The 24,894-nt window shown below is 43.6% G+C and overlaps 1 protein-coding gene across 1 annotated transcript in view; it reads left to right on the forward strand.

Annotated features, from left to right (window-relative positions):
* The first annotated feature begins 2,468 nt into the window (after positions 1 to 2,468).
* Positions 2,469 to 24,894, forward strand: part of LOC124613812 (headcase protein-like) — a 202,763-nt gene continuing 180,337 nt past the window's right edge. Inside the window, exon 1 of the mRNA XM_047142533.1 lies at positions 2,469 to 2,538. Coding sequence (XP_046998489.1) covers positions 2,500 to 2,538 — 39 coding nt within the window. The 5' untranslated portion in view covers positions 2,469 to 2,499. The remainder of the gene's footprint in view (positions 2,539 to 24,894) is intronic.

Raw genomic sequence — 24,894 nt, forward strand, 5'->3', positions numbered from 1 at the left:
TAACTAACCTAAGGACATCACACACATCCATGCCCGAGGCAGGATTCGAACCTGCGACCGTAGCGGTCTCGCGGTTCCAGACTGCAGCGCCTAGAACCGCACGGCCACTTCGGCCGGCTCGAATCCTCCCTCGGGCATGGGTGTGTATGTTGACCTTAATGTAAGTTAATTTAAATTATATTAAGTAATGCTTAAGCTTAGGGACCTATGACCTCAGCAGTTTGGTCCCATAAGACCTTACCACAAATTTCCAATTGTTATACACACTGCATATCCTGAACTGCCTTTCTACGCCGAGGGAATCAAATATCGATTCATTAAATTATATACTGGGTTGGTGCATAAGTTCATAGCGTTTTTCCGTAAGTTTAATAATCAGAATAGATAAACAGAACAGAGACTTTGCTCAACAATAACATATTTTCCTTCACTGTTTACAATACTCCGCGAACGCTGGGATAACTTTTCGATTCCACGACTGTAGAAATTATGTGATTTTTGAGGCAAAGAACTCGTCGAGTCTTGTTCAGAGTGCGTTTTCATCCGGAAAAGAAGTTCCTTGAAGGTTGTTCGATAGCCAGCGGAAAAGGGGAGAATATGACAACACATGATCAACCCAATTTCTGTATAGTGCTTTTTGTCAGTCTGGCAGACTGCGGACGGGCGTTACCTTGGAGTAACATTTCTTCACCCAGTCTTCTTGGTCGTTGTTCTTGGACCGCGTCTGCAAGGAGTCTCAGTTGTTGACAATAAATGTCAGCAGTGATGATTGCACCACGGGGAAGCAGTTCGTAGTACACCGCACCGTCGCTGTTGCACCAGGTGCATAACATTATGTTTTCTGGATGCGCGCAGGTCTTTGTACGGGGAATTGCTGCTTTGTTTGGGCTCCTTTCCTTAGGTTAGCATAAAGAGACAATTTCGCGTCACCAGTAACGATACAGGGTAGGAATGGTCGGTATGTGCACGTGCCAATTGATGACGACCAAGCAGACATGCACATGTGGCCACCCGTACATTTTTGTGATTTTGGCGTAGAGTATGCGATAGCCATACACCGTTTATTGAACCTTCCCCATTGTATTCAAATGTCGCACGATAGTGGAATGATCACAGTTTATCACATTTGCCAGTTGTCGAGTACAATGACGTGGATCATTGTAGATTAATGCGTTTAAACGATCATCATCGAACCGCCAACGTTTTCCTGAACATGAAGAGTCACTAACGCCAAAACGATCCTGCTTAAAACAAGAAAACCATTTTCTTGCTCTGTCCAGTGGCATCATCCCCATTTCTGGCTACCCCCGTTGCTGCCACCCGTCTATTGGAACTCAGACAGAAGAATTTGTCTGAAACATTCCGATTCCTCCACTTGGAGGGTTGGAAGTTTAATAGTGACAACTCTTTATTTACAGCTCGTACAAAATAGACACGTGTTTCAAAGTTTTACTGGCCTTCAAAGTAGACACCAGCATTGTGTATAAGCCGTTGCCAGCTATGTGGAAGTCGTAGCAGTGCAGTTGTGTTGACAGTTCGAGCAACGCGGTCTATTTCCCGACGAATTTGTAGCAGTTCTGAAGCGAATGCCGTGAAGTGTTCTCTTCAGTTTAGAAATCGAGTTGAACTCACGAGGGCTTAAATCGGGGGAGTGCAGTAGGTGGTATAGCACTTGGTACTCCATTTTCTAGAGCCCACAGCTCCAATCACTGTGTCCAAATGACAAAACGTCAATATGTATACTTAGAAAGGAACAGTGATCTACAAATGAAAAATGACACTCGGTAAATAAACCCATAGCAACCGGAATACCAACATGCGAAAGAAAAACATTAGGAACCCAATATTTTGTCTTGTTTGATAATGCAGTGCAGCATAAAGATTAATTCAGTTGCTCGTGATCCACGAATCGTATTCCCCAAAGAAAAACTGCAACGGCAGGATCAGTAATTTTTGCCTATTTTAATGACTTGAGACACAGCAATATGAGTCATCTGGCAAGAATCTGCTCTTGCTGATGTACTCCAATAAGGCACGGCATTCACGTGTATAACGTCATATATTCGTAGGAATAATTTGCTTTGAAATTATCTGTTGCTGTAAAGGATTACCTTTACACAAATCTGCGATTGATCCGTATCATATACGGCATACACACATTCGCAGCATACGTAAAAGCACGGAGAGCACCACCCACGATGCCGTATTTCTCGCAGTTGTATTTCGTTTGAAATCGCAAGCGATGCAGCTAAACAGTTGCCGCGAGGCGTGCGGGACTGGCACAGTTACGCGTTTTGTTGGTTGCCCTGTGCCGGACGTGCGGCTTAGGTTTTTGTGTCCGCCGAATCAGCTCGGTTTCCCCGGTATCAGATGGCAGGCCGGCGGGCCAAACTGTTAAAGCGGCACGTCTGAGCGAGGGCGGCTGCGCGCGGCGCCGCTGCAGAGCAGGAGACCCCGGCCACGGGCAACGGCAGTCGCGCCCACGACCAGCTGCCAGACATGTCGCGCTGCGTCGACGGCCTGCGCCGCTGCAACAAGGTGCGTTCCGTGTGCTGCGTGCAGCCGCATTATGTTGGCAGCCGTGCGTCATAAGCTGCGCATCGCCGGAATGGCGGCCGGTGCCGCGCCCCTCGAGAACAGCTGACTGGCGCCGGGCGCTCGGTGCGTTTATTGATTGTGTCTAACGTTGTTGCTCTCCTGTGACGTCTCTAGAACGCGGGTAAACTAGTGGGGGACAAACCCGATGACAGGCCGGATCGCCATTGTGATGCTGGTGCTCCAGCGTGGCTACCTTGAAACAGATCGCTCATAAACTCGCAAAAAATTGTATCCTTATTGACGTCACGCCTACGAACTTTCCGTGTTGAGGTAGGAATGATAGTTCGATAGTTGCAATGATTTTGGAAGCTGTTACAGTGGCATTATCAGAACAGTATCTTAGTATACTAAGTTATACTCAGATACTGATGTACTTCTATGCCAGTAAAAAGTTGTACGCAGGTACGTAGTGATAAGAGAAAAACCAAATATTGTATTTTCCTTCTCACACTTACAGGTGTCACAGTTTTCACTGACTGTGGATAGCTGTAATGTAACGCAGTGCGTTTCGTACTCTAGTGTGTTACATAACTTTTAATTTTTGAAGATTACGATTTGAATGCACTCTCCTTAGCGAAAAGAGAAACGTTCCGTAGAAAGGAGAAGCTAATGTAAGTTAACCAGTTTGGTTCTATTATCAAGATAGATTCGTAGCTTAGGCATTGACTGACTTGATGACATTGTTTCAAAATGGACGTAGTGTATGAAATGGAGGCCAGAATACAAAAATAGTTCTGCAACGTTTCCAACGATAACAGCAGTCTCCCAGATGTTACATCTCCTCTTTCTTGCTGGACAAATCGAAGAGATCGTTAAAAGTAGAGCGAAAACCGCTGTGCATTGTGTTGTAAGTACTATCTGTGTGAACTGTATAGATGGTTTTTCTTTTTTGATTTGAGCGTATCGAAGAACTAAACAGATGCTTTGGTTCGACCTGCAACATTTTCGCCTGTTGGGAAGCACATGCAAAATCAGATCCATCTCATTTTCGGCGAATGTCAAGCGAATCTGAAGGCGCCTTCGAAGTTGCGATCGAGTTAACGGTCGGAAGAAATGATTCGCTTGTTGATTAAAAACAGTTGATTCTCGCCGCGCAATCAGCAATGTCGCCGGATTAGTTCGCCTCTTCTGTAGAACAACCGTCTCGCTGCCATTTTTCTCAGTTTATTGAACAACATAAGGAACTAACGATTATATTTTCACGTTTTTGTTATCGCACGCTTATTTAACGTCGGTCAGAATATGCTGTACTCCGGTCGTAGAAAGTTCTTTGCAAACGGTTGTCATAAAGGAGCATTCGGCATAACTCTCTCATATTTCTCTGTCGCACTCTCTTCTCAGAAGCAGAGTTGTCCAAGAGGCAGTATGAACATCAGTTTCACACGCCGACATCGTATGACTTGTTATTTTAGCCACTTGGTCTACAGCTCCACGACAAACCTTATGTTGGGAGGATTTTTTAAACACTCCATAACCTGGGATATTATTGCCGGTTAGAAACTGCTCATTTATTGTTTCTCGGTTATGAGCACCCATCATATTACCTAAGAACTTCTACTTAACCGTAGAATCTGCGTCGTTCGTGTTTCTTTTCTTTTCATTCTGGGATCCACTTGTTTAGGAGCAAATTACAAAGTGGTTAGTATTCTTCTTTAGCAACAAATCATTAACAGGTGCAACATCGACTAATGCATATTTATTGCCAGGAGCTTGCGTATTACATGTCATTATGACACCAACAGGCTCCGTGTCTCTCAGGAAAAAAAGTAGAAAGATCAATAAGTTGTTCTTCGATTGCTAGCGTTTTGTTATTTTCTCTAGTCTTACAGGACAGTATAACCAAAAGCTATTTTCCACAGAAGAAACAACTGAATATCTAGTTTTCGGAACCCTGGATCAATAAAAGAAACAAGAAAGACTGTAAATATGCTGTAGCATGTAGCAATGAGTGCTGTGTTATTGAGATAATTGTCACCTGCAGTAAAGAATAACAGGACTGTTTCGCTGAAAAACCCTTAAAGTTATATTTAAATATAAGTATACTGAAGAACAGTGTATACCTTCCAGCATACTGATGAAGGCAGTTTTATTCAAGCGGGAAATGTTTTTTATCTGGTTTTGAATGAGTGTCTTTGAAAGAGATCATGTTGTTAACTGTATATCCCATGATAAAGTTATAATGTAAATTTTGATAACAGTGCTATAGTTTGTTTTTTCATAGGACCAATGAACTCCCGTAACAGTAAATCATAGGATGCTATAAAGAACGTTTCTCTTCTATGTGAACCCACAACAATTTAAAATGCTTCACTTAACTCGATATTTTACCATCTTGTGATTATGAAATGACACATTTTCAAGAGTTTTGTGATAGACAAAGAATACATTATATTTTTTTACGATGTAACGACGATCTGTTTTCCCCCGATCATCTAAGTTGCTGTTCTTATTCTTTATATTGGTAAACCATGCCAATTACATTTAAAATATTCCAGAATATTTCACAAATGAAAATACAAATCGTATTTCCCTCGGTGAGCCTATCGTGAAGTGCAACTGTGACTCTGACAACCGATTAGCTAATTTATCTGGTATATATAAACAAAACAATAATAAAGTTTTTCTGGATTTTGGTGTGTGTGGTTCCACGTCTTCGGAGCTAAGTAATTGAAAATATGTGTCATAGTTTCATCTCATGAGGGAAATGTTTCTTCTAGTTACAAGAAATGAAGACAGTGTACGTATTAATAAAAACACAAATACTCACAACTTTCATGGTAGGAATTCCCTAGGGATGTGAGATCGGGTTCTGAAAACTAGGTTTGACTTTCACCTTCACTCAAAATAATATTCTTACACTGATGAACAATGCAGACATTGCTGGACTGTTTCGGTGTTCATGATGTATTCCCATTTTTAACGTATTTCGTCATTGGCTGGACTAGATATAAAAATTTTACTGTGATATTTCTCAATCCTTGCTGCTGAAAGTCCTATTTATTTAGGTAGAGGAATAAATTATGTTCACTTATCCTGTTACTTGTCGTTTTTTTCAACTTCGTTTCCATATCTCTTAAAAGTAAATCATGTTCTGATTGTGGGTGTCAAACAATCTATGATCTGGGTTAAAATTCCTATGAAGAACTTCCGTAAGTGATCTATTTAGTTGCTGTATCAACTGCAGTTTTTGTAAACAGAAGAAAATTCCCTCTTAAACAAAAATTTGTACCAATTAATCCCGCAATTTGTTTTTCTGTTGTCAGTGATAAAGCGTTTTTACTTTTGCCAAAGAAGGCTAATATTTTTCTTCTAACTCGTATTTTACCGTTATAAGAGTAGATGGATTCACAAAGACGCCCACAGTCGTTTTATTTCTTATATTTTGTTGTTGTTTGGACATTAACAAAAAATACAAGCTTAATGCAGATAGCGTGCATAAGATTCAATAATGTCGACGTATTGGTTTTTTACACTATCCATCGTTGTCTTCAGCATTTTGCCACAGAGGTTCATTACATTGTGGTGTGTTTGACTTTAATCGCATTTTCCACAATATAATCTTCTTCGTATCAGCGTCTGCGATGTAAAATAATTTGGCGTTTATGTCGTATGGTTTCTAAGTTTAGACTTAACGCATAAAATTCTTGCGCTTTGCCAGTGGCGTTATGCAGGGAGCGTTCCTTTGCCTCGGCCTGTGAGGAATCACTTGGTGTTTGGTCGTCAGCTGTTCATATATTTCATACCTTCCATCTAGAATACAGAAGTTCATCGCAACCTGGTTGGAGACGTATTTTTACCATTGCATATACTCCGATTCATATTTTTTCAGCACCACACTGAATACAGAATTTCCAGTATTTTTTTTTCGTCAAGAAATAATTTTCAACTTTCTATTTTTTTCTTTACTGAAACTGGTATGTTAGTGCTGATTATTTATCTCGTAATTTCTTCGTAGCTCTTGAGTTTTCGCACAATATCTTCAAATTTTACTTAATTAATTTGGATGGTTTTGTGCTTCTACTGTTATATAATGGTCCACTATAAAGATTCACTGAACTCACGGCTCGAGGTATTCGTAAGCATAGCCATCCCTACTTCAATACTTCAAACGTTGTTTTTCTGTTCAGAAACAAATCTATGCCGTGGAAAATAATGTGAAACTGAAATTAGTCGTAACAGTCGTACTAGTATTACTTTAGTTTACATGAAATACGTTGTTTCTTAAGTGTCAAGCTTCATATAAAATGGAAATGAAATATTTCGACAGACTCTCTCTCTCTCTCTCTGCGCGCGCGCGCGCGCGCGCGCGCGCGCGCGTGTGTGTGTGTGTGTGTGTGTGTGTGTTTGTAAGCACGCATGTATTAGTTTATGTTGTATTATGACGGAAACTGTAGTGGCATATAATGTCTGTTGCCTGCCGAATAGGACCAATAGATTTCTTTTGAGGCTGATCAGAGTTCATGATTGTGTTTGAAACGTATGTTGGTGAGCAAAGTTATTTAAAGAAAAAACTTCACATTAGCTTTAGGCTTTGTGATGAAGTTACAGAAGAATTTAACGTTTCGTGCATTTACCGAAGGTTCCTTTAATAACACGTAATAAATTTTTCCTTTACGGTTCATTCCCGACTATCATTTGTTTCAAAAAATGGCTCTGAGCACTATGGGACTTAACTTCTAAGGCCATCAGTCCCCTAGTTACTTAGAACTACTTAAACCTAACTAACCTACGGACATCACACACATCCATGCCCGAGGCAGGATTCGAACCTGCGACCGTAGCGGTCGCGCGGTTTCAGACTGAAGTGCCTGGAACCGCTCGGCCACCCCGGCCGGCCATTTGTTTCAATTCAATTCGTTCTTCAATGGTCCAATTTAGTCATACTGATCTGATTCATACTTGATGCTATTATGCAATTCTTGATTCGTCGATTGGTAACAGCCGTAGGTGACGATGAATGCACACTCGGTGGTATATTTGTAGATGTTCTGAGAATGTATTTTATGCTGTGTAACTGGCATTAGTGACTAAGAGAGAGATATGAGCTACAATATTCTCAGCATTATATTCATATATGCCACCCTTCGCACTGAACTTGCACAAAGCATTTACTCGTTTTTTTCATGTTTTTACTCCTCTTGTTGAACCTCACCCACTTTCACCTATAGAGTCGGCATTATGGAGTTGATAGCGTGTGGGGGCAAGCAAACTCTACTATTTAGACCTTTAGCAGACATTACTTAATTCAGAGCAAGTTAGAGTTCTAATCAGGTTTATATCGCGGAAATTTTGCGTTCCACGAAAAATGATGTTAAATCGTAAATTATTGAAGATTCGTAATAAGTTCCTATAAATGTATTATTCATTAGGGAAACTTCTCAGAAAGTTCTGCTGTACCGCATTTTTTCCTTCGTTGTGGATGAGCACACTACGGTGTAGAGTAATGTACACTACTGGCCATTAAAATTGCTACACCAAGAAGAAATGCAGATGATAAACGGGTACTCATTGGACAAATATATTATACTAGAACTGACATGTGATTACATTTTCACGCAATTTGGGTGCATAGATCCTGACAAATCAGTACCCAGAACAACCACCTCTGGCCGTAATAACGGCCTTGATACGCCTGGGCATTGACTCAAACAGAGCTTGGATGGCGTGTACAGGTACAGCTGCCCATGCAGCTTCGACACGATACCACAGTTCAAGAGTAGTGACTGGCGTATTGTGACGAGCCAGTTGCTCGGCCACCATTGACCAGACGTTTTCAATTGGTGAGAGATCTGGAGAATGTGCTGGCCAGGGCAGCAGTCGAACATTTTCTGTATCCAGAAAGGCCCGTACAGGACCCGTAACATGCGGTCGTGCATTATCTTGCTGAAAAGTAGGGTTTCGCACGGATCAAATGAAGGGTAGAGCCAGGGATCGTAACACATCTGAAATGTAATGTCCACTGTTCAAAGTGCCGTCAATGCGAACAAGAGGTGACCGAGACGTGTAACCAATGGCAACCCATACCATCAAGCCGGGTGATACGCCACTGTGGAGATGACGAATACACGCTTCCAATGTGCGTTCACCGCGATGTCGCCAAACACGGATGCGACCATCATGATGCTGTAAACAGAACCTGGATTCATCCGAAAAAATGACGTTTTGCTATTCGTGCACCCAGGTTCGTCGTTGAGTAGCACGTCATCTTCGTGATATAGCAATTTTAACGGCCAGCAGTATAATACGAAGGTTGCAACTTTAATAGTGGCAACTCTTTATTTACAGCTCGTACAAAATAGACACGTGTTTCAAAGATTTACCGACCTTCAAAGTAGACACCAGCATTGTGTATAACCCGTTGCCAGCGAGAGTGCAGTAGGTGGTATAGCACTTAGCAGCCCCATCAGTCAAACAAATCAGTAACAGCTTGCACTGTTGGTGCTTGAGCATTGTCCTGCAAAATGATGATCAGGTCCAACAGAAAGTGTCATCACTTCTGTCTCTATGCTGTTCATTCTGGAACACAGGCTACGACCAGCTTAGACTCAGAAGTGATGACACACTCTGCAGGACGTGACACCATAATTTTCCAGGACAATGCTCAAGCACCAACAGTGCAAGCTGTTACTGATTTGTTTGACTGATGGGGCTGCTAAGTGCTATACCACCTACTGCACTCCTCTGACGTAAGCCCTCGTGAGTTCAACTCTATTTCTAAACTGAAGGAAACACTTCACGGCATTCGCTTGAGAACCGCTGCAAATTCGTCGGGCAATAGACCGCGCCACTCGAACTGTCGACACAACTGGCACTGCTAAAGCCGTCGGCACACGGACCGTGCTGTCGAACGTTAACGTTCAGCGTGCCAAGTTCAACGCGCTGCTGAACGCTCAGGAGCGATGCGACTTATGCATACGGTACGTGGACCCCAACGTGGTATACGCGATCGCAACGCACTCCAGCGGCAGTTGAGGGATGCTTCTAGTTCGTAAATCACATTGTTTACTCAACGGGCATGCGTAAAATTCCCACGTTAGCTCTACTAGAACGCACATTTGCTCCATCGTCCACGAAAAGGAAAGTATCATGTCCAATCAGTAAGGACACAAGCTTATAAAAGTGTCATAACAAATAGTGCGGTACAAATTTGGAATACTTCTCCGCATAAGATAAACATTATTTCGTCATTCCTACATTTTAGTAAAACCCCAAGGTCAGTCTTACTTGATCACTGTTCCCGCCCAGCAGCAGAATCTTTACAACATGTGAATTACGAAGTGTAAAAGAAAAAGGAGCAAAATATCTTTATACAAGTAGCGCAAGCTGTCCAGTAGATTAAGTCAATCGAACAAAGTCACCCCTAAAAAATAAAGGTGAACTTATAATTATGTAACATCAAATATTATAGTATGTACTTATATAAAACTAATAAAATTATCAGAACCTAATAAAACGCGAATGTTAAGGAAAACAAATTTGTATGTGTGAAAACGCGAACCACCGCCCTAAGAAACAAGTCACTGTAAGCCAGAGACGCTACGCGTTACGCTGAACTAACAACGCATGTCTGTTATCTAATCATAGTGTCCTAGCCCTTGCTGCAAACCTTAGTCGTAGATACGTTACTAATTGCAATTTAATTTTAACAAATTGTACCAAGAACAATGCGTTTTGGGTGGATCTTCAGTGTGTCGCTGCCTTCAAATAGCCTACACTCATAATACGCAATTTACAATAATTCTTTTGCCACGAATATGATGTTTCTCATTATTTTATTGGAACGAATCACACAATTAACAACGGGTTTTCCAGTGATTCTCATTTTGCTGGTGCTCAGAAACGGCAAATATACATATAGAATATGGTGCATCACAACTCTGTACTGAAGGGAGACGGCGTGCGTGTGACGTAGGTGGCGTTGTGCCATCTCATTGGTCAACGCTCAGACGCACGCTCAGAATGTCTGACATGCCAGATATTGCTCTGCACGTTCAGAAAGACTCCCGAACGTGCTGTTCCACGCTATGACGTCAGAAACTCGGCACGCTCAACGCTCAACGTTCGGATGCGCGGTACGTGTGCCAACGACTTAAGAGTATCCTACGACTTCCACATCGCTGGCAACGAGTTATACACAATGTTGGTGACTACTTTGAAGGTCAGTACAACTTTGAAAGACGTATTTATTTTGTCCGAGCTGTAAATAAATAGTTGCCACTATTAAAGTTCCAACCCTCGTATTTCTGACAATGGTAGTACACACTGCGTTAGGGCTGCGCTACTTCTGCAGTATGTTAACCGGCTAATTTGTCGGTAACTCGGAGCACATTACTGCCGAGTAGAAGCTTTGAGACAGTTTTTTTGTGGTGTCACTATATCGCCTGTAACGGGCTGCCTTTTCAGGGCCGATTACCGGTGTAAGCTGTCGCTGATGGGGCGAGGTGGCCCTTGCGCGTTTGTTGTGTACTGCATTCGACGCAGCTGTTTCCGCTGCTCTCTGTTCGTCCGGACGGAACTGGAGCACTCTGCGCGCATAAACCCAAAGGTGCTGTCGAGCGGGGCGGGCTCCCTCGTAAAAACGGCCGCTCGGCGCGTTCTCGGGCAGTCTCATGTGCAATTCTAATGGCTCTAACATAAGCCGGGGGCGCCGGCTTATTACCGTCGCTGAGCCGGAAGTTGTGTCACAGTCGAGGGCCACCCGCCCTCGCGGCCGTCCGAGGAGGGCCGTGTTTCGGAACACTGGGCTGGAACAAAGGCCGCCCAGCTATCCACTCGTAAAGCAGTCGTCAGTTTCGTTCTCGGTGACCTGGCCCCCGCAGCTGCATTGTACTCGGCAAGGATATAACCAAAACTGACAGTGCCGCAGTTCAAGTGCGCTATGGGCGAAGTAGGACAGTGTGGATAAGCTGAATCTATTAACGTACACGTTTAAACCTCGTCAGCTATTCCCTACGTACAGTTAAAAATAGACGCTGCTCTTATTTACCGTGTCGGAAGTAACTAAAATTGTTGTTGTTGTTGTGGTCTTCAGTCCAGAGGCTGATTTGATGCAGCACTCTATCCTGTGCTAGCTTCTTCATCTCCCAGTACCTGTTGCAACCTACATCCTTCTGAATCTGTTTGGTGTATTCATCTCTTGGTCTCCCTCTACGATTTTTACCCTCCGCGCTGCCCTCCAATACTAAATTGGTGATCCCTTGATGGGCCAGAACGTGTCCTACCCACCGATCCCTTCTTCTAATCAAGTTGTGCCACAAATTCCTCTTTTCCCCAATTCTGTTCAGTACCTCCTCGTTAGTTACGTGATCTACCCATCTAATGTTCAGCATTCTTCTGTAGCATCACGTTTCGAAAGCTTCTACTCTCTTCTTGTCCAAACTATTTATCGTCCATGTTTCACTTCCATACTTGGCTACACTCCATACAAATACTTCCAGAAAAGACTTACTAACACTTAAATCTATACTCGATGTTAAGAAATTTCTCTTCTTCATAAACGCTTTCCTTGCCATTGCCAGTCTACATTTTATATCCTCTCTACTTCGACCATCATCAGTTATTTTGCTCCCCAAATAGCAAAACTCGTCTACTACTTTTAGTGTCTCATTTCCTAATCTAATTCCCTCAGCATCACCTGATTTAATTCGACTACATTCCATTATCCTCGTTTTGCTTTTGTTGATGTTCATCTTACATCCTCCTTTCAAGACACTATCCATTCCGTTCAACTGCTCTTCCAGATCCTTTGCTGTCTCTGACAGAATTACAATGTCATCGGCGAACCTCAAAGCTTTTATTTCTTCTCCATGGATTCTGTTCGGGAAAAGAATGATACAAAGAAAAAGTGGAACACATGAAAAATTTCATACGAGGATGTGACAAAGAAATAGAAACAAGAAAATATATTTAAACCAATTAATTAAAAGAATAATGATCAAAATCATTTCGATAAAAATTTAAAAATAATAAAATTACTACCCCTGATAAGATTTTTTAACGCTACTGAGTATCACGCAAAATTCCGTAATTTTTTTCGTCCATTACTCGCAAACGGCGGCCCACCAGGGTGAATGGCTGCGTGGTGCGATGCCTGGAATCTTGAACTACATCACCGTATATTTAGTTTTAAAAAGTCGATCCCCCCGCTGGAGACCTCTCCTTGTTAGTGGCAGATGTGACCTTTCGCATTTATGTTGTGAGTAGAAGTCAACAATCATTAAAGAATTTTCTATTTTTTTATTTTGTTTTAGGGTGGGCATAAAGTTACCTCCCCTGGTAATACTCGTTACTGAAAATGAGTTGGTACTGCTATGATTAGTAGCGTATTTAGAATGCCCCGCCGAGCTGTTGTTTCCAGTTTATTCACACACTTTCCAGTCGTCATCTTCTGGTGCTGCAAGTTTTACTGTTACGTGTCCTTGCTGCCTGGACTCCAATCAGACTGTGAAGTATTGTCGATCTTATGCCGCTGTTTACAGCCGAGTTCGATTCCCGACGTCCCCTCTAGGCCCTTTGATGCCCCTTTGTTTTTCACAGCTCTCACTGATATTCTGTAAAACGCAAATTCTCTCAGCGTTTATTAACTCTGGTGGATGTGATGGCTAGCGAGATTTTAATAAAGTGAGTGCCAGCATCAACGACAAACGTGATTAGACAACCGAGCAAATCAGTTTTCGCCGAGCACTGCCTCGAAATACAGTATCGTGGTGCAAACTCCAAATTTATGGTACAGCATAATCAAACAGTCTATCGAAATTAATACGTCAGAAAACCTAATAAACGGGGACGGCAGTTTCAATTTAAATTACGCTCAGTGTTCGGCACTCAATTTATTAAAGTCTCGCCCTCCATGACATCCACCACATTTGGAAAACGCTGAGAGAATTTGCGTTTCGCGGAGTATCAGTGCGTATGGAAAATAAAAAAGAGCACCAGAGGACGTTGTGGGCCTCGGGAATCGAACTCGACTAGCTGAGATAGCTGAGAGTCTGGTTAGAAGCCAGGCGTCGAGTACACGTAACCAGGAAAACTGGCAACACCTGAAGTGATGACAGAGACGGTCCTCGAAATATTGCACGTAAAATGGAAACAACTATTCTGCAAAACATTCTGGAGTACTCTATAATTTTTGCATTTTGTTGCGGTGTGAACAGGATGTGGCCTAAATGCGCTTCTAGAGTGTACGAGCAGAGACTAAAAGAACATGTGATGGAAAAACTGGGATTACCATTCTCAGTCATGTTTCATTTCAAGAGCCTCTTCTATTTCACTCGACTACTTAACTAATTTCTAAAATAACTTTAATTTCACGCCAGTGGCGGTCGGAAAGGTTGAGATGAAGTTCCTGCGATGATACGACACGCCTATAGCACCTTTCCTGTTGACTCCCTAGGACGACAGCAAATGAAACATCTGTGCTCTCCGGCTACAAGAGCGACGGCTGTGTAATTACTTCGACTCCCGGCGTGCCGACCTTGCCAATGCTTCTGCTGTCTGTGAAAGAGAAAGTAAAACTCCTCCAGTGGAGAAAACTCTGAGCCGATTTGCCGTGCTTTCGTGCGCGAGTCATCATAAACGAAAGCAATACAAGTTTAACGTCGTTTATACGTACGAGCGGTAGATGAGAAAATCTGCATGGTTCTATCTAACCTTTTCACTACCACCTTTTTATTCAGAGAGGGAAACATTAATGTATAATTATTGTAATTAATGTCGTTGTCGCAATATGAAAAAAAATTCGCTGTTTCACTGTCCAAAGTTTCCAACGCGGGGATGAGTACGCCCCATGTGTCCCACTGATATTTTGACGTGGGTCTGCTATTCAGGGTGACTGATTCAGCTGCTCCTAGCGGTGGGTTTATGCAACCTGCAGTGCTTTCAGATACCACACATAAGATTTTCCCGTTTTGCACAAATTACAGAAAGAATTAACAAGATGTTTTTGAAGGAAATTTCGTGTAGTTAAATTCTATACTGGGATACATTTTCGCCAGAGGCCGTAGTTTTCGAATTATTCAAGATGAAAGTACAAAAGTTATTTTCAAAAGCGTTTTTTTAGAACAGTTTGAAAACCATGGTCTCCAGTAAGAACGTATTCCAGTACAAAGCTTACCTACTATATTAAATTTTCTGCAAAACGTGCTGTTTATGACTAAAAATTTGTGTGTAAGGGAGTGAGAGAATACGAAAATCTCCAATGCGGTTTTTGAAAGTGTTGCAGGTTGCATAGAACCCACTGGTAGGGGCAGCTGAATCATACTGTATGTGCCAGTGCTAATAAAATGATCATCCTGTATTTTTATGATATATATATTTTTGTAAAAACACTTGGATCATATTTATAATTATAAATTCTTTGCATTTCGTAGACTATTCCAAATGAACTGCTCTTTATCATTCCAAGCAAACTGGAATGTCTCGTGTGACAGTCACATCGATCCTTCTATTCGTGGTAGGGCGTGTAACCATTAATGCACTAAGCAATCTTACACTCTGTACGTAACTTGCAGCGTATTCCGACTGGTTCTCTGATAACCTATCGTGGCACACATGCAAATGCCCCAATGGCAGTGAAAGGATTAAAATGTGTTTTAGATGGCCGAGCGGTTCTAGGCGCTACAGTCTGGAACCGCGCTGCCGCTAAGGTCGCAGGTTCGAATCCTGCCTCGGGCATGGATGTGTATGACGTCCTTAGGTTGGTTAGGTTTAAGTAGTTCTAAGTTCTAGGGGACTGATGACCTTAACAGTTAAGTCCCGTAGTGCTCAGAGCCATTTTTTTGTGTTTTAGAGAGTTACAACAAAAATGTGACGTGTAATACCTTATATTCTCGAGTATTCTTATTAGTTGTCAGGTCGTACTTTGAACTGTAGTCTTTTTTCATGTCACTCCGAAATTTGGAGTGTACATCGAGACATTTCCATCTGGCTGCTACTCATTTGGTTGTTCGTTAATAATTTGCTGCACCCCATAAGAGACACAAAGAACCACACTGCAGTACAATAGTCTGAGCACTACGTCACGTTTTACGCACTGCATTACAATATCGCCTTTCACACATATACTTTGTACACTTTTTCGTACGAGTCGTAGTGATTTGCAAAAGTTAGTGTAGATGTAGTAGTAGTCGATACATAATTTGTGTGCCTCTATGATACTCGCTCCGCTGACCTTAACGTCCTCATTACCAATTTCATTCACAAAAATGACAAAAAAATGGCTCTGAGCACTATGGGACTTAACATCTTTGGTCATCAGTCCCCTAGAACTTAGAACTACTTACACCTAACCAACCTAATGACATCACACACATCCATGCCCGAGGCAGGATTCGAACCTGCGACCGTAGCAGTCCCGCGGTTCCGACAAAAATGACATTTCTTGGCCCACATCCACTGTGACACATTAATAAAATTATATCAATTAAGAATATGAGAAAAATGAGTGAAGAATGGCCACAAGAGGCTTGTAACCTCTCAAAATAAGAGTATTGTAAGAAAGTGTTTATAGTCACATTCTTCTGTGATTTGTTGTTGCTGTTGCCGATGTAATTTTACAGTGCGTATGTTGATATTAGACCAATGATGTGAAGCTATTATTTAACAGTTTTTACGAGTACCTAGTTCACCCGGCAGCGGTGGCCGAGCGGTTCTAGGCACTTCAGTCCGGAACCGCATGACTGCTACGATCGCAGGTTCGAATCCTGCCTCGGGCATGGATGTGTGTGATGTCCTTCGGTTAGTTAGGTTTAAGTAGTTCTAAGTCTTGCGGACTGATGACCTCAGATGTTAAGTCCCATAGTGCAAATAAAAAAAAGTATCTAGTTCGCTGTTTTACAAATCCATTCTGTTGTTGACAGTACCTTTCTTTTAGCGCTCTGGCAGCAAGAAGAGCAGAATTGTTACTGTAGTTAATTAGTGACTCATCCTTCGACAGCACGTCCTTCGCCATCCAGTTGGCGTATCGGTCCAGCGAAATGTAGCCGTACATGATTAGTACCAGTTTCAAAATGCAGACTATCTTCAGCTGCGTCAAACTAGAACTACCCCTCAGCCTGCCACAACAGTTCCATAAACACGGACCTCTGCGTAAGACAGCTGTCGGTTTCATGGTCAGTACGGACAAATCCTAATCTGTAAATATTGTTATTACTCCTAAACCACTAATCTGTTTATTTTAGAACTATGGTAGTAGCAGCATAAATTACAATAGCTCTCAATTTTGTCCACTGCTGTCGTGTTGCCGCCGTTACTGTATTACATAAAAGAAATAAAAAAAGCCATCCTCCTTTAGTTACAAATAGAGATTTTTATTAATGCACAATGCATTTCGAAACCCTTGGGGGTCGTCTTCAGGAGATCGATCAGTGTACATCATTTTTGGAATTAAGGCTACTACTGGTTCAATCAAGGGTTTATAGATATATCACAAGATGGCGCATAATGACTACAATTTTAACAAACGTTACACAAGAATGAAAATGTCTTACTGTTTCCAGCAGTGGTTATATAATTTTTAAGTACAGTGTGTAACCACTGTAGGAAACAGTGAGTAACTTTTATTTTTATCTTAGTTTTGTAAAAATTATAGTCACAATGTGTGGTGGTGGTGGTGGTAAGTTCCTGTGGAACCAAACTGCTGAGGTCATCGGTCCCTAGGTTTACGGACTACTTAAACTAACTTACACTAAGGACAACACACACACCCACGCCCGAGAGAGGACTCGAACCTCCGACGGGGGGAGCCGGGCGAACCGTGGCGAGACACCTCAGACGTCGCGGCTCATAATGTGTCGCCTTGTAATGTAACAATGTTATGTTTACAAGACCGGTAGTAACCTAAATTCAGAAAATGACGTAGGGTTATTACGCACCTGAAGATGAAGCTCCAGGGCTCGAAATGCGTCGTGTATTGTAATGAAAATCACGATTTGTGATTGAAGGAGGATTGGGTACTATCATTCCATGTAAAAAAGCGAAGTTCGTGCTGATATCTGTGTAATTAACACACATGTGAAAAGAGACCATATGTAATTTAATGAGGACTTATTCTGACTTTATTTGGGTGAAAATGGAATTACAATATCTTCCGCGGTGCAGGAAATATCTGAGGTGAGCAACTTAGCTAAATCAGCCTGTAGATTGTCTGTAGATCGTCGAAACTTCCTGTATAACTGCAGAATCCCTGTACTGTGTTGAAACTGCTCCATTACTCTGACAAGAGAATGGTCCAATCTGACACCCCGAAACCCACCCTGAAATTTTTTTATGCACCAAGAATAGAGGAAAAGAAATGCACTGTCAAAATTTTAGCCCCCAAGACACACTGCAAGCACTTATTTTAAATTGTTGAAGCTACACGTTTTTGTCGCACGAAGAACCGCTCATGATAGCGGTTTCTAAACCCTAGCGCGCGATTGGCCGTGACTAGCGAGCGTAGAGCCGCGTAGTGTGAATATTTAGAGTGACACACGCGAATGTGAAGCACCTAAATCACACACAAAAGTCATGTATCAATTTTTTAACAGCACGCAGTTCATATCGGCAGCTAAATCCTTGTATTTGTAACTCTCACGAAGGTGACTAGAGGAGAAAAATTAATCGAGGTAGTGTATGACGTTACATTACAGACGACTTCCATGAATTGTGACTATAATTTACTGAAATAAAGTATTTCTTATACGTGCACCATTTTATAATAATTCTTGTAGCAGAGTTATTACTATATTTTTGAATAATGTTTGTTCCCCATGTTCGACACAGTAAACCGAAGTGTCATTTGAATGACGAAAGAAAAGATTTTCCTTACACCAGGTACACCTGACGAAAGAAAAAATTTATCGTTTCAGGCACTTCCCAATAATTACTAGTTTTATTTAGACAGAATTGCGGTGAGTAAGAAATGGTCCTGGTTGTTATTCTGCTTGATCTTCTGCATATTGTGCATACTTAAAGCAATTCGTAAGACGTGCCAATGCAAACTGAAAATGCACAAATGACTGAAATTTAAGAATACTGTTGTCCTGATAAATCTCAAATGACACAGAGCTATCGGAAATTATATTGTCCGACAGTTTCCTTAATAATGCTTTCTACAGTCGAAAAAATTCTTTATCGAAAATCACATTGGTTGTAATGGGTGGAGTCCGAATTATATGAACAGTGTTTTCGTTGTCCTCCTCAAAGAGAAACGTGTCCTTATTTCCAGGCCAAGAGTGCAACAAAAGTAATGAATTATTTTCTGCAAATGGTAAACAGACGTTTCGGATGTAATACTGAAACTTATTCTCTCCCATTTTTTCAGATTTTGACAACTCGACTATAAGATTTTCGCCAATGAAGAGCTTCTTTTATTTTTATTCCTGATACAGTTTGAGCTTCCTGTATAAACTGCGGAAACAGCATACTCATACTTATCGCTGTTACTGTTGTATATGAATATATCATAGCGTTAACTGATTGCACAACGGATTGTTCGTTTTTCGCCTCGAAATGATGAACTGCGTTTCACTCGCAGTTCTTTCACGAAACCTGACTGACGTGCCTTTGACACAGGAGATGTGGGCACAACAGCTAGCTTCGTCTTCACGTCAGCTACGAGTTAATAGCATCTACTCTACACCTTTATTTGAAATAAACATCGGTGTTTCGGGACTTCCTGTGCTGTATGATTTCTTGAATCTGCTTAAGCAGCAATGCTCACCTCAGCTGCGATTCGGAGGGAGCAGGCGAGTAGTTCTTCAATGGTAATGGTGCACTACCTGTCACGTGCGGTCGTACGTGGTTCATATCTCAAGAAAAGTCCTGTAAAGAACTGTTGTTCTTGTTATTTGTCTAAGTTCAGGGGTTGGTGGTGGTTCTTCATTGGGGGGGGGGGGGGGGGGGGGAGGGGGGGGGGCGGATGGTAATGGGACTTTGCGGCCACCGTGTACAGTAAATCTTTCGGGTAGTTTGTCTTTCATTCTTTTGCGAGTTTCATTTTGGCATGTATTTATTACTTTGTGTAAGTATTTCTTCCGTTTATACAGTTTACGGTCAGGTTCTATGCAGCAAAACTGGGTTTGCACACGCTGAATATTAATTGTTAGTTTTATCTCCTCTGTTAACACTTACGCCACCGCAAGAGCAACTAGTATTTATTATGGATGTTAAATGAATTGCAGATTTGTGTGAACACAGTAACTGTGGACAACCCGCCTGGTTAGCCGTGCGGTCTAACGCGCTGCTTCCCGAGCGGGAAGGCGTGCCGATCCTCGGCACGAATCCGCCCGGAGGATTAGTGTTGAGGTCCGGTGTGCCGGCCAGCCTGTGGATGGCTTTTAAGGCGGTTTTCCATCTGCCTCGGCGAAAGCGGGCTGGTTCCCCTTATTCCACCTCAGTTACACTATGTAGGTGATTGCTGCTCAAACACTGTCTCCACGTATGCGTACACCATAATTATTCTACCACGCAGACATTTGGGGTTACAGTCGTCTGGAATGAGACTTTCCCGGGGGGAGGGGGGGGGGAGTCCACTGGGGGCGCGAACAGCACAATAACCCCGGTTCGGTGTGGGGCGGCGGTGGGGTGGGTGGACTGCTGTAGCCTGTTGTGGGGTTGTGTACCACTGAGGGCTACGGCGGTGACGAAGCCTCTCCGTCGTTTCTAGGTCCCCAGTTCAATACATACATACATAAAACTGTGGACAATTATTTTAAAGAGACTATCAACGAAAACTGAAATTCGCTTTACAGATTACGATCGCGCCGAGTCGTGTTACCCATTTACCGATGCGTCGTCAACCAAAGACATGGACAGCGCCTGCCACGCTGCGCATGCGCAGTCCGCTGCCTCTCCGGCTTGGGAGTGCTATTCTCCAGCCACTTAGCGAGCTTCAAATACGGCAGTTTTCAACATTTTTTTAGATACTTGCAGTGTTTATTCTCCCTATATAAGAAATTTCAGGGCATGTTTCGACATTCCGAGCGAGGTGGTGCTTTGGTTAGCACAGTGGACTCGCATTCGGGAGGACGGCGTTCAAACCCGCGTCCGGCGGTTTTCCGTTATTTACCTAAATCGCTCCAGGCAAATGCCGGAATGGTTCGTTTGAAAGGGCACGGCCGACTTCCTTCCTCATCCTTCACACAATACGAGCTTGTGCTCCGTCTCTAATGGCCGGCCGGTGTGGCCGAGCGGTTCTAGGCGCTTCAGTCTGGGACCGCGCGACCGCTACAGTCTCAGGTTCGAATCCTGCCTCGGGTATTGGTGTGTGTGATGTCCTTAGGTTAGTTAGGTTTAAGTTCTTGGGGACTGATGACCTCAGATGTTAAATCCCATAGTGCTCAGAGCCATTTGAACCATCTGTCTCTAATGACCTCGATGTCGACGGGACGTTAAACCCAATCTTCCTTCCTTTATGCTTCGACATGGCGGATCGGACCATTTCCTCGTGGCTTTGTTTCGACTGGCGTGCAACACGCTGGTGTGGCGGGTCTCCGAAGGACGTGAACACGAGGGGAAGGATGTCGGCCGCGTGTCCCGTTTAGTCCAGGAGGAGAGTCCCCGGTGGCGCCAGGCTAGAGCCGCCCCCGCCCCCGCCCCCGCCCCTGCGACTGGCGCCAGAGCGCGCCGGCCTGACTAATGGATGAGCGGCCGCCGCCGGACACGGCCGCGCACTCCAGCCTATCAGCTCCCGCTCTCCCAAGCCAGGGGCGCCCGCCGGGTCGCGCCGTCGTGTTCCCTTGTCTGGACGTCTGTCGGCGAAGGCGCGCGCGAGATCTCTCCGCGGCCGTCTCCTGGACCTGCCCGATGCCCGCCCAGCCACACAGCAGGCTTTCTGACTTAGCAGCGGGCTTCACCTCTCGGAGGGAAGGACGGAGCGGTTAGGGATTAATGTCCCGTGCTGTGTTCTGTGGTCGTTGACGAGCTCTGGGCTATCGCTCGAAGCGGCACTACATGCCTTGTCGCGTCGCGGCACCGGTCGTATCAGCAGCTCGGACTGATGTAGACAAATGTAAATTAATGCAGATGAATAGGAAAAAGAATCCTGTAATGTTTGAATACTCCATTAGTAGTGTAGCGCTTGACACAGCCAAGTCGATTAAATATTTGGGCGTAACATTGGAGAGCTATATGAAGTGGGACAGGTGGATAGTCATCTTCGGTTCATTGGTAGAATTTTGGCAAGATGTCGTTCATCTGTAAAGGAGACCGCTTATAAAACACTAATGCGACCTATTCTTGAGTACTGCTCGAGCGTTTGGGATCCCTATCAGGTCCGATTGACGGAGGACATAGGAGCAATTCAAAGGCGGGCTGCTAGATTTGTTACTGGTAGGTTTGATCATCACGCGAGTGTTACGGAAATGCTTCAGGAACTCGGGTGGAAGTCTCTAGAGGAAAGGAGTCGTTCTTTTCGTGAATCGCTACTGAGGAAATTTAGAGAACTAGCATTTGAGGCTGACTGCAGTAAAATTTCACTGCCGCCAACTTATATTTCGCGGAAAGACCACAAAGATAAGATAAGAGAGATTAGGACTCGTAGCCGCGCGGGATTAGCCGAGCGGTTTAAGGCTCTGCAGTCATGGACTGTACGGCTGGTCCCGGCGGAGGTTCGACTCCTCCCTCGGGCATGCGTGTGTGTGTGTGTGTGTTTGTCCTTATGACAATTTAGGTTAAGTAGTGTGTAAGCTTAGGGACTGATGACCTTAGCAGTTAAGTCCCATAAAATTTCACACACATTTGAGCATTAGGACTCGTACAGAGGCATATAGGCAGTCATTTTTCCCTCGTTCTCTTTGGGAGTGGAACAGGGAGAGAAGATGCTAGTTGTGGTACGAGATATCCTCCGCCACGCACCGTATAGTGGATTGCGGAGTATGTATGTAGATTTAGATGCAGAAGTGTGGCTTGCGTTGCCCGTTTACGACGTTGACAACAGTGTGGGCTGAGGTCCAGCAAGTCACTTTTAATGGAGTGAGAGCGAGAAAATCACCTAGGATGCTTAACAGAGGCGAATCTGGAACCGAGAGGAGAAATTGTGATTTGTAGTAAGTGAATAAGGGTGCAAACACTTACGGATTCAGCCTAAGAACATTTACACTGAAGCGCCAAAGAAACTGGTATATGCATGCGCATCCACATACAGAGCCACTGTATTGCGGGTGATCAAACACTTTTTTATGTCTGCCTGGAGTGGCAAACGTAAGTTGGAATTGGTAGCGGGACGTGACCGGGGTGTGACGCAAGAGCTGATGGCCGAGAAAAGATTAGTCTCAGAGTAAGGCTCCAGCGATCAGGAAGATTACTTGCCTTTATTCTCCACCGTCTATTGTTCTCGTACCAAGTAGCTACGTAATCAAGTTCACAATTCAATTCACAAATCCACAGTGCAATCCAAATCGTAACTAAGTTCTAAGCCCAAGGTTGTCATATAATATCTATACAATAACACTTCGATATTAACACAGCTAGCGAGCAAGATTGAGTGGCTGTGGCGTCAGGTCTGTGCTCCCGTTGTATCTAGTGACCACAGAGGGAGCTGCAGGCAAGAACTATTGAATGGCGCGACGTCTTCAGCTGGAGATAACGCCATGAACGTCCGGCGGCCGCGACGTGAAGCTAAGGCCGACCACCGAGCATGTGCGGCCGGGCTGAGCGACGGCAGGACGCGCGTGATTCAGTTAGGTCCGCGGACATAGCGCACGCTGCAAGAGCATCTTCATTGCCCCTGCAGAATGCGGCCGAGAATTGTCGTGCAGAACGAACCGCATGACAGTTATGTTATGTGGATTGTATAGCTTCAGGCGAAATCTTTCGCCAGGCCCTCATACTTGGTGGGAGACGCTAACTTCTAGCCATCTTTACGTTCTGTCTTCTATAACGAGGGGACTGGAAAGTTGGTACAACGCTACGACAGATGCCTAAGTCTGAGCGGCGACTGTGTAGAGAAGTAGCTGGAAGGTGTAGCTAACTGTTGCAAATAAAACAGTTTTGATTTTCACTGTGGTTTCCATTTCGCAACTTATCGTTCCTTACTTTCCGAATAGCACTCGTATTTTGCATTGAATTTACGATAAGCAGTTACATCTAGTATACGGCATTACAGAATATTTAGCAATTACTGTTGTGCAGAAATGCGAAAAAATAAGCACAGTTCACATTCGTTTATGAATACAAAAATTGAGCTGAGTTACAGGGAAGTCGTTTTGAAACTGTGGTTGCTAGCAGCAGTGGACGTGAGAGAGAGCATAGAACAGAGAGAGACAGAGAGAGAGAGAGAGAGAGAGAGAGAGAGAGAGAGAGAGAAAGAGAGAGGAACGTGATGAAACAGAGAGAGAGGGGAAAATAAAGTGATGTGAATAGCTGAGAAATGAAAGGAGTGCCTTGAAAACTAAGATTCTGGAAAGTGGCGAGGACTCTAGAAAATTAACAACTATGTTTAGGGCAGGATGCTTCCCAGTTGCTCGTCTGAGGGTCCGTGTTCGTGGTCTGATCATCAGCACAGAACATTCCAGCTGGTAATGGTGTACATTGACAGCCTGGCCGCTCCTGCTGCTCGCAACAAATTCCAGGGAGTTCCCGCAGGTAGAACTAGCGAGCGACAGAGAGCTGAGTAAGGCAACTCTTTTCACTGAAATAATAAGAAATGACTTTCTCGAATGTAGGCGGAAACGCCCAGAAAAAAAACCCGCAGTATTCCCCACCATCCACACACTCCCATACTGATAATGGACACACCACAGTTCGATTTTATATCGCGTAAATTGTGACACTGTCAAAGTTATTTGTTGCTATTATAGTTCTCAAATCAGTTGCATGATTCATATAATTTCCAATTTTTCCGCCAGCTGCAGTGGCCAAGCGGTTCTAGGGGCTTCAGTCTGGAACCGCGCGACCGCTACGGTCGCAGGTTCGAATCCGGCCTCGGGCATGGATGTGTGTGATGTCCTTAGTTTAGTTAGGTTTAAGTAGTTCTAAGTTCTAGGGAACTGATGACCTCAGATGTTAAGTCCCATAGTGCTCGGAGCCATGTGAACCATTTTTTGAACTAGTTTTTAGGTGGAATGCTTTTCAAATTATGTATTTCACTGAACTAAAATATTTGTGGGAAGTGTGTGTGTGTGTGTGTGTGTGTGTGTGTGTGTGGAGGGGGGAGGAGAGTTTTAGTAACAAATTACTGTGACTCCTTCTCCATTCCCAAAGCTGGATCCTGGATCGGCGCCTTCTCGCATTGCAAAAATGGGGTCGCAAGCCGCCCATGGTATTTCAAGGGAACCAGCCGGCGATTATCTGAACTCATTTGGATAACGAACTAGACAC

The sequence above is a fragment of the Schistocerca americana genome, chromosome 4 (assembly GCF_021461395.2).
Source record: "Schistocerca americana isolate TAMUIC-IGC-003095 chromosome 4, iqSchAmer2.1, whole genome shotgun sequence".
Taxonomy (NCBI): Eukaryota; Metazoa; Arthropoda; class Insecta; order Orthoptera; family Acrididae; genus Schistocerca; species Schistocerca americana.